The sequence below is a fragment of the Ranitomeya imitator genome, chromosome 4 (genome assembly GCF_032444005.1).
Source record: "Ranitomeya imitator isolate aRanImi1 chromosome 4, aRanImi1.pri, whole genome shotgun sequence".
Lineage (NCBI taxonomy): Eukaryota > Metazoa > Chordata > Amphibia > Anura > Dendrobatidae > Ranitomeya > Ranitomeya imitator.
In genome coordinates, this window is record NC_091285.1 from 54,798,831 (window position 1) to 54,810,001 (window position 11,171).

Sequence of the window (11,171 nt, forward strand, 5' to 3'; positions counted from 1 at the left end):
ACAAGGTGGCTGACTTTTTCTCCCTGCCCACGTGGAACTCAACACGTACAAAATGTGTCTCATTAGAGACCATTACAATGTCCCTGAGGTGTGACTTTCCTTTTTAATGACACGCAGCCCCCCCATTGTTAGCGCTGCCTGTCTTCTGACACCATTGGTTGGCTGGCTGTGCCTGTGCGTCCGCCCTGCCCGACACAACGCCCCTTATTGTCTCATATATTTTGACTGCGAGGGTGTGATTGATGGGCACGAGCAGTGCATATGTTCGCCTGTCGTCACTCATCTCCTTCCGCCTTCTTCAGACTGTGCAGCTTCATGGCCGCGGCATGCGAGAAGGGATCAGCAGAGGCCGCCCAGTCGGAAGCAGGTGTAAGGACGTGTGTGAGCGGCCAAAATATTTACTGCTCAAGGCCACGAATCCCAGCACCGCAGTGTGACTTTATGAAAAGGCACTGTGGGTCTGGGATTTATGGCCATCGTTAACCGCATCGGCCAACATGAAATGAGGTCATAAGACGGGCAGCGCTAACAGGGCATTGCCAAGGGATAACACAAGAGCGCAGACTCTGTACAGCAAATAACAACGCTCAGGAAGCTGCGCCAAGCACCAAGGCGTTATTTGGGACACCTGTGCTGCGTCTCCTTAAAAAGCCAAGTCACGCATCCACTACAGTTTGACTGTAGAATGGGCTAAATTGTGTACGTCTTTCATTCAGCGTGTGCAAGTAGACAAATTAATAGAGCAACCTTTCACTTGTGCAGCATTAATACTGCACAAGGTGTGTCTCTTGTACTTTGTAACACCTGAGGGGGGGTTAAAGGTTTCCTTTGAAATTGGTTCAACTAGGCTTCGGCCTACACTCTGCTCCTCTCCTCCTCCTCCTGCTTCACCACGGGCTCTAACATCGCTAGTTTTTGCCCGCAAGTGCTAGCTGCACAGAGAAAAACACCCGCCATTGTGTTAGTGGGGTTCAGCAACGCCAGCTGTTCCCCCACTGTGTAGCCGGCAAAGTGTCCTGCAAACGTAACGCAGACACAAAGCTGCCTCCAGTGCAGGCTTCGGCCTACACTCTGCTCCCCCTGCTTACCCTTTGCTCCAGCACCGCTAGTTGGGGCTCTAGGAAGACAATCTTTAATAGGCAACGCATCTGGGTTCCAGCACCGCCAGCTGGTTCTCGGCAGTGTTTTTGTCACGGGTACTCCCTCGTGCCCAGCCTGGTTCCAGCACCATCAGCTGTTTCCGGGTTGTGTCAAGTTCACTGAGACGCCTATGCTTGCCCCGTCGTGGTGCTGTCGGGTTAGCCAACTCCAGGGTGCCTCCAGTTTAGGAGCTTCCTATGTGGGCTGCATGAATTGGTAGTCAAGGCTGGTTCTGTAGTGCCAGTAGGCCCAGCTCCCCCTGTAGGACTGTTGGGGTTCGGTAACTGCGGCTGCCTCGTGGCGTAGCTGTTCTCTCCTCTCCTGTGGGCCTTCGGGTCCACCACCTGGTTCCAGCACTGCCAGCTGGTTCTCGGCAGTGTTTTTGTCACAGGTACTCCCTCGTGCCAAACCTGGCTTCAGCACCGTCAGCTGTTTCCGGGTTGTGTCAAACTTGCTGAGACGCCTATGCTTGCCCCGTCGTGTTGCGGTCGGGTTAGCCAACTCCAGGGTGCCTCCAGTTTAGGAGCTTCCTATGTGGGCTGCATGAATTGGTAGTCAAGGCTGGTTCTGTAGTGCCAGTAGGCCCAGCTCCCCCTGTAGGACTGTTGGGGTTCGGTAACTGCGGCTGCCTCGCGGCCTAGCTGTTCTCTCCTCTCCTGTGGGCCTTCGGGTCCACCACCTGGTTCCAGCACCGTCAGCTGGTTCCGGGCCGAGCCTTTGGCTTAGGTGCCTCCTCCTGGGTATCCGAGTTCCGCCAACGCCTGGCGGTCCTCAGTAGTGCTTTTAAGCGCGGGCACCTACAGCTTAGTAACCGGGTTCCAGCACCGTCAGCTGGTCCTCGGTCGTGCCATTGGCTCTTGCACACTGGGGCAACGCATCCGGGTTCCAGCACCGCCAGCTGGTTCTCGGCAGTGTTTTTGTCACAGGTACTCCCTCGTGCCAAACCTGGTTTCAGCACCATCAGCTGTTTCCGGGTTGTGTCAAACTCGCTGAGACGCCTATGCTTGCCCCGTCGTGTTGCGGTCGGGTTAGCCAACTCCAGGGTGCCTCCAGTTTAGGAGCTTCCTATGTGGGCTGCATGAATTGGTAGTCAAGGCTGGTTCTGTAGTGCCAGTAGGCCCAGCTCCCCCTGTAGGACTGTTGGGGTTCGGTAACTGCGGCTGCCTCGCGGCCTAGCTGTTCTCCCCTCTCCTGTGGGCCTTCGGGTCCACCACCTGGTTCCAGCACCATCAGCTGGTTCCGGGCCGAGCCTTTGGCTTAGGTGCCTCCTCCTGGGTATCCGAGTTCCGCCAACGCCTGGCGGTCCTCGGTAGTGCTTTTAAGCGCGGGCACCTACAGCTTAGTAACCGGGTTCCAGCACCGTCAGCTGGTCCTCGGTCGTGCCATTGGCTCTTGCACACTGGGGCAACGCATCCGGGTTCCAGCACCGCCAGCTGGTTCTCGGCAGTGTTTTTGTCAAAGGTACTCCCTCGTGCCAAACCTGGTTTCAGCACCGTCAGCTGTTTCCGGGTTGTGTCAAACTCGCTGAGATGCCTATGCTTGCCCCGTCGTGTTGTGGTCGGGTTAGCCAACTCCAGGGTGCCTCCAGTTTAGGAGCTTCCTATGTGGGCTGCATGAATTGGTAGTCAAGGCTGGTTCTGTAGTGCCAGTAGGCCCAGCTCCCCCTGTAGGACTGTTGGGGTTCGGTAACTGCGGCTGCCTCGCGGCCTAGCTGTTCTCTCCTCTCCTGTGGGCCTTCGGGTCCACCACCTGGTTCCAGCACTGTCAGCTGGTTCCGGGCCGAGCCTTTGGCTTAGGTGCCTCCTCCTGGGTATCCGAGTTCCGCCAACGCCTGGCGGTCCTCGGTAGTGCTTTTAAGCGCGGGCACCTACAGCTTAGTAACCGGGTTCCAGCACCGTCAGCTGGTCCTCGGTCGTGCCATTGGCTCTTGCACACTGGGGCAACGCATCCGGGTTCCAGCACCGCCAGCTGGTTCTCGGCAGTGTTTTTGTCACAGGTACTCCCTCGTGCCAAACCTGGTTTCAGCACCGTCAGCTGTTTCCGGGTTGTGTCAAACTCGCTGAGACGCCTATGCTTGCCCCGTCGTGTTGCGGTCGGGTTAGCCAACTCCAGGGTGCCTCCAGTTTAGGAGCTTCCTATGTGGGCTGCATGAATTGGTAGTCAAGGCTGGTTCTGTAGTGCCAGTAGGCCCAGCTCCCCCTGTAGGACTGTTGGGGTTCGGTAACTGCGGCTGCCTCGCGGCCTAGCTGTTCTCTCCTCTCCTCTCCTGTGGGCCTTCGGGTCCACCACCTGGTTCCAGCACCGTCAGCTGGTTCTCGGCAGTGTCTTTTGCTCTTGTACCTTCTGCTCCCCATCCTGGTTCCAGTACCGTCAGCTGGTTCCGGGCAGAGCCTTTGGCTTAGGTGCCTCCTTCTGGGTATCCAAGTTCCACCAACGTCAGGTGGTCCTTGGTAGTGCTTTCAGGCACGGGTACCTCCTGCTTAGTAACCGGGTTCCAGTAACATCAGCTGGTCCTCGGTAGTTCCATTGGCTCTTGGACCTTCGGCTACCCATCCGGGTTCCAGTACCGTCAGCTGGTTCTCGGCAGTGTCTTTTGCTTTTGTACCTTATGCTCCCCATCCTGGTTCCAGTACCGTCAGCTGGTTCCGGGCAGAGCCTTTGGCTTAGGTGCCTCCTTCTGGGTATCCGAGTTCCGCCAACGTCAGGCGGTCCTTGGTAGTGCTTTTTAGCATGGGTACCTCCTGCTTAGTAACCGGGTTCCAGTAACGTCAGCTGGTCCTCGGTAGTTCCATAGGCTCTTGAACCTTCGGGTAGCCATCCGAGTTCCAGTTCCATCAGCTGGTTCTTGGCATTTTCTCAGCCTTCTTGTACGTTCTGCTACATTTCCAAGTTGAAGACCCTAACGTCGACGACCAGAAAGACCACCCCGATGACGACGACGACGACGGCGGAGACGACGACGGCGGAGACGACGACACTGGAGACGACGACCCTGGAGACGACGACATGGAAGACCGAGAAGCAGAAGAACAAGAGGCTGCAGAACAAAGAGCAGAAGAACATTAAGCATAACACTTAATATCAGAGCAAAAGATATTATCTAAATTATATGCAGAAGAAGACTAAGCAGTGTATGGGGGTGAGTCCGTTCCTCCTCGTGGTGCCCCTGGATAAAGCCTGATGCTGCAGGCCAAACTGAACGCGGACAAATGTAACTTTTGTGACTGGCAGAACGGAAGGTGTAATCTTCCAACTTTTATAGATAACAACTACGGGAATGCCTGTCACAAATGAGAATATGATAAAGAAGTAGAATAGGAAGAATAATAACAGTTGAATAAAATGAATATGTAGAATAGGAAGAATAATAATAGTTGAATAAAATGAATATGAAGAATGTAATAAAAAAAAAAAAGGTAAAGGATGAAGAAGATGAATAAGGTGTAGAAGAAGTTGATGTCAAAGATGCTGATGATGATGAAGATGAAAGTGTGGGAAAAGTAAAAAAAAAGAAGGGGAAGGGCGTGGAATAGTGAAACATCAATATCTGACAAAATAAAAAAAAAATTTACATAGTCAATATCTTTGTCACTCCGAACGTCTTTAAAAAAAACAAAAAAAACATGCTATTCTATTTAATTGGGCTAAACCTCTATGACTTTAATGTCTCCGCCACCTCCCCAAATACATCCTGCATTATTCTTAGTTGTTTTCCTTCAAGTAGAATGAACCTACAAGGAAAGAAAGGGTTTATTTTAATTCTGATATTTTGGTCCCATTGACTTGCATTGGGATCTGGTATCGGTATCGGCGATATCCGATATTTTTTGAATATCGGCCGATCCTATCCGATACCGATACTTTCCGATATCGGAAGGTATCGCTCAACACTAGTGGTAACGCAAAAAATATTTTTTGCAATAAAAAGCGTCTTTCAGTGTGACGGCTGCCAATCATAAAAATCCGCTAAAAAACCTGCTATAAAAGTAAAACCCCCCTTCATCACCCCCTTAGTTAGGGAAAAATTAAAAAATTTAAAAAATGTATTTATTTCCATTTTCCCATTAGGGTTAGGGTTAGGGCTAGGGTTAGGGTTAGGACTAGGGTTAGGGTTAGGGTTAGGGCTAGGGTTAGGGCTAGGGTTAGGGTTAGGGCTAGGGCTAGGGCTAGGGTTAGGGCTACGGTTAGGGCTAGGGTTAGGGTTAGGGCTAGGGCTAGGGTTAGGGTTAGGGCTAGGGTTAGGGTTAGGGCTAGGGTTAAGGCTACAGTTAGGGTTGGGGCTAAAGTTATGGTTAGGGTATGGATTACATTTGCGGTTGGGAATAGGGTTGGGATTAGGATTAGGGGTGTGTCTGGGTTAGAGGTGTGGTTAAGGTTACCGTTGGGATTAGGGTTAGGGGTGTGTTTGGATTAGGGTTTCAGTTATAATTGGGGGGTTTCCACTGTTTAGACACATCAGGGGCTCTCCAAACGCGACATGGCGTCCGATCTCAATTCCAGCCAATTCTGTGTTGAAAAAGTAAAACAGTGCTCCTTCCCTTCCGAGCTCTCCCGTGTGCCCAAACAGGAGTTTACCCCAACATATGGGGTATCAGCGTACTCAGGACAAATTGTACAACAACTTTTTTGTTCCGATTTCTTCTCTTACCATTGGGAAAATAAAAAATTGAGGGCGAAAAGATAATTTTTGTGAAAAAAAAGGATTTTTTTATTTTTACGGTTCTGCATTATAAACTTCTGTGAAGCACTTGGTGGGTCAAAGTGCTCACCACACCTCTAGATAAGTTCCTTAGGGGGTCTACTTTCCAAAATGGTGTCACTTGTGGGGGTTTTCAATATTTAGGCACATCAGTGGCTCTCCAAACGCAACATGGCGTCCCATCTCAATTCCTGTCAATTTTGCATTGAAAGGTCAAACGGCGCTACTTCCCTTCCGAGCTCTCCCATGCGCCCAAACAGTGGTTTACCCCCACATATGGTGTATCAGAGTACGCAGGACAAATTGTGCAACAACTTTTGTGGTCCTATTTCTTCTCTTACCATTGGGAAAATAAAAAATTGGGGGCGAAAAGATAATTTTTGTGAAAAAAAATGATTTTTTATTTTTACGGTCCTGCATTATAAACTTCTGTGAAGCACTTGGGTCAAAGTGCTCACCACTAGGGTTGAGCGACCTTTACTTTTATAGGATCGGGTCGGGTTTCACGAAACCCGACTTTTTCAAAAGTCGGGTCGAGTGAAATCGGCCGATCCTATAAAAAAGTCGGGGTCGGGGTCGGCCGAAACTCGAAACCCAATGCAGTGCATTGGGTTTCCATGGTTCCCAGGGTCTGAAGGAGCGGAAACTCTCCTTCAGGCCCTGCGATCCATATTTTAGTGTAAAATAAAGAATTAAAATAAAAAATATCGCAATACTTACCCTCTGACGCGCCCTGGTACTAACCGGGAACCTTCCTTCCTTAGAATCAGCCTTCCAGGACCTTGCGGTGACGTCGCGGCTTGTGATTGGCCGCGCGGCCGCCCATGTGACCGCTCGCGCGACCAATCACAAGCCGCGACGTCACCGCGACGTCATCGAAGGTCCTGGAGGGGCTGATTCTTAGGAAGGAAGGCTGCCGGAAAGAAGCAGGGCGCGTCCGAGGGTGAGTATATTCACATGGGCGGCCGCGCGGCCAATCACAAGCCGCGACGTCACTGCGACGTCACCGCAAGGTCCTGGAAGGCTGATTCTAAGGAAGGAAGGTTCCCGGTTAGTACCAGGGCGCGTCAGAGGGTAAGTATTGCGATATTTTTTATTTTAATTCTTTATTTTACACTTAAATCTGAATTCCGATACCAATTCCCGATATCTTAAACATATCGGGAATCGGTATCGGAATTCCGATTCTAGATTCAAAAGATCGCCGACTTCATTTCCGACCCCACACAGGGGTCGGGTCGGGTTTCATGAAACCCGACCTTGCCAAAAGTCGGCGACTTTTGAATATTTTTGACCCGTTTCGCTCAACCCTACTCACCACACCTCTAGATAAGTTCCTTAGGGGGTCTACTTTCCAAAATGACTTCAAATGAGATGTGGTCCCTAAATTAAAATAGTGTTGTAAAAATGAGAAATTGCTGGTCAACTTTTAACCCTTATAACTCCCTAACAAAAAAAAATTTTGGTTCCAAAATTGTGCTGATGTAAAGTAGACATGTGGGAAATGTTACTTATTAAGTATTTTGTGTGGCATATCTCTGTGATTAAATTGCATAAAAATTCAAAGTTGGAAAATTGCAAAATTTTCAAAATTTTTGCCAAATTTCCATTTTTTCACAAATAAACGCAGGTAATATCAAAGAAATTTTAACACTATCATGAAGTACAATATGTCACGAGAAAACAATGTCAGAATCACCGGGATCCGTTGAAGCGTTCCAGAGTTATAACCTCATAAAGGGACAGTGGTCAGAATTGAAAAAATTGGCCCGGTCCATAACGTGCAAACCACCCTTGGGGGTAAAGGGGTTAAAACATTGGAGACAGGACTGGTCAGAGGGCAGAGATGCCAAATAGGTGTAATGGTGCCTCATTTCCATGTGACAAGCTGCAGATTAAAAGTTTGTTTTAAAATAAAACATAAAAGCAGCCAATTAGAATAAAGAAATCAGCATTCATGCCTCTATTATTGGGGTTTTGGACAGTTATGTGACCTGCAGTATCAAAAATATATACAAATATAGACGTAACACAATATGACATATGTATAAGTAATGAGTTCATACCTGTACAATGTTTCCAGGCTTCAGATCATTGCTGGACGGACCGTTCCCAGCAGTAGTTTCTTCGGTGTCTATGAGATTCTCTGTGGGGACGTTCTGCACTGGTTTCAGATAAGCGATTTCTTTCTGCTTGGAGTCCAGAGTCACACACACATCATATGAGAATGGGAAAGGTAAACTTGTATCACTGATCTCAGAGGGACATCCCAGGGTGAACTGAGGATACACATTTCTACTATATGGCCCATAACGTGTAGGAGTACTTGATTTTCTGCATTTTAAGACTACGGTGATTAATACTGTTGCAATGAACACAATTGATATAAGAGCGATGGAAACCACCAAGTAGAAAGTTGCATTAGAAGAAGTATTAGAAATATTAGGTTGTTTCTTAATCTCTGGAACAACTTGTTGAAAGTTTTCAGCCACAACTAATTGTATTGACACTGTACATGACAGAGATGGGATTCCATTATCCTTCACCAGAACCACAATTTTTTGTCGTACAGTAGCTACGTCCTGAATGTCACGTCCAATTTTGATTTCTCCAGTATATTTGCCAATGGTGAAAAAAGAAGGATCCGGAACTTGCAGTAAGTGATAGGAGAGCCAGGCGTTGTGTCCAGAGTCAGCGTCCACTGCAATCACTTTGGTGACTAGATAACCTTTCTCAGCAGAGTGAGGAATAAACTCAAATAATGCTGATCCCTCAGTGTCTGGTGATGGGTAGAGGATCTTCGGAGCATTATCATTCTTATCAATGATACATATCCTCACTGTGACATTACTGCTTAGAGGAGGAGATCCACTGTCTTTAGCCATCACCTGGAACTGAAATTCCCGCAACTGTTCATAGTCAAATGATCTCTGGGCATAGAGAACTCCGGTCATTGAGTTTATGGAAATATAAGATGTCACAGGAATATCGTCTACGTTGCTGTTTAGAATGCTGTAACTTATTTTTCCATTTTCATCACCATCAGGATCTGAGGCTCGGACATTGTGTATTGATGTACCTGGTTGGTTATTTTCTCCAATATACAGAATGTATTTCATCTTCTCAAAAACTGGAGCATTGTCATTCACATCTGAGATATTGAGCTGAATGGTTTTGTTGGTGGACAGTGGAGGAGATCCGCCATCCATACATTGTATGGTGACATTGTAGGAAGGATTTCTTTCTCGGTCCATGCTAGCTGCAGTTACCAGTTTATAGTAAGTACTAGAAGATGGAATTAGCTGAAAAGCCAAAGTGTCTGAGATGTGACAAACAACTTCACTATTCATCCCAGAGTCCAAGTCCTGGACATTCAGTAATGATACGACAGTTCCTGGTGGTGAGTCCTCTGGAATTGATGCTGAGAGAGATGTGATAGTTATTTCTGGGGCATTGTCATTGACATCTATCACTTGCACTGACACCTTACAATGGGTTACGTGACCTCCACCATCTTTAGCCTCTACAGTCATTTCATAGGAATTTGATGTTTCATGATCCAAATTTCCTATTACTTTGATGTCCCCATTTAATGAGTCTAAAGTAAATAAATGTTGCGCTTTTTCAGAAATATGACTAAAGGAATAATTTATTTCAGCATTGGACCCTTCATCTTCATCAGTTGCATTTAGATGAATTACAAGAGACCCAATAGCTGCATCTTCATGTAATCTTACACGATATGTGTCCTGATTAAACATCGGCAGGTTGTCATTAAAATCTTGGACAATAATCCTGACTGTAGCAGTGCTTGATTTCTGTGGGTTACCTCCATCCAAGGCTGTTAATATTAACTCATAGTATCTCTGTTTCTCTCTGTCCAGAGACTTTTCTAGAATAATTTCTGGATATTTAATTCCATCTGTTGTAATTTTTTCTCCAAGGCCAAAGTTTTCATTGCCGCTCAGTGTATAACTTTGTATGGAGTTGGAGCCTAAGTCTGGATCTTGTGCGTTTCCTAAAGCAAAACGAGCCCCCGGTGAGGTAACTTCACTGATTTCTACATCAAAATGATTCTTAGAAAATATCGGTGAGTTATCATTCACATCCTGGATTTCTATGGTGATTGTGTAAAAATTCAATGGCTTTTCTATTACAGCCTCCAGGTTTATAAAGCAGTTTGTTTGAATTTCACATAACGATTCTCTATCAATTCTGTCTGAGACGAATAAGTCTCCATTTTCCAAATTAATATTACAATATTTAATTTTTGCTTTTGAAATCAGTTTACATTTTCTTATTGCAAATTCTTCCATATTTAATCCCAGATCTTTTGCCACATTCCCAATTACAGATCCTTTCTTCATTTCTTCAAGTACTGAATATTGTAACTGGCCATAGGCATCAGTGATAAAGAAGAAAAAGAGACAAAATACCTGAAATATCTGCTGCCATTGTTTTCTTCTGTTTCCTGCTATATCAGTCATTTTCAGATAAATGTGATAGAAAAGTTTCCTCTGCTGTAATCCGCAATATAGAATATTATTCCATAAAATGGGAAATCATCAATGAAGATATTTCTTGTAGTCAAGACAGCAGTGTGTCCTCTGGAAATGTAACTGTGTTTCAATGTATACGGCTTTGTGAGACTACAATAAATTTAGTAGATTTTTCCTGCTAGGTTAGAAAACAATTCATACACAGTCTAATGCTGCCGCTTAGTGTTCAGATATAATAACTGCAACAGTTTTAGATTGGATTTTTTAACTAAAATAAAATTTTAAGTATATTTTATCTTAACACTTCAAATGTTCTTATCCCACTTGAGGGTTATTAAATTTAGTACAGATAATAAAGATAAAAAAATGCACAATAGCTTTATAGAGAACCAAGAAAAGTGAATATAATAGTTATACATTTTACATTTCCCCAGGGGGAACATCACAGTATAGTGTCAGATCAGCGATCTGACACTTCGCAATGCACTGTGTCAGATCAGCGATCACACAGGCACTGAAAGAGGCTTGCCGGCGACTGCTCTGAGCAGGCGCTTGCAAGCCACCTCCCTGCAGGCCCTGGAAGGAGCCCTGTGGCAATTTTGGATCCAGGGCCAGCAGGGAGGAGGAGGTAGGAGACCCTTGGAGCAACGCAATCACATCGTGTTGCTCCGAGGGTCTCAGGGAAGCCCACAGGGAGCCCTCTCCCTGCGCGATGCTTCCCTGTGCCACTGGAACGCTGCGATCATGTTTGATCACAGTGTTCCGGGGGTTAATGTGCCAGGAGCGGTCCATGACCGCTCCTGGCACATAGTGCCGGATGGCAGCTGCGATAG

General features: G+C 46.8%; 2 protein-coding genes across 3 annotated transcripts in view; both read right to left on the bottom strand.

The window, feature by feature from the left end:
• Positions 1–11,171, bottom strand: part of LOC138675454 (protocadherin gamma-A4-like) — a 732,953-nt gene that overhangs the window by 567,233 nt on the left and 154,549 nt on the right. The window lies entirely within an intron of this gene.
• LOC138673784 (protocadherin gamma-B7-like) lies at positions 7,900–10,326 on the bottom strand. The gene has a single exon (XM_069761828.1). It carries the CDS (start codon positions 10,324–10,326, stop codon positions 7,900–7,902), a length of 2,427 nt encoding a protein of 808 aa, XP_069617929.1.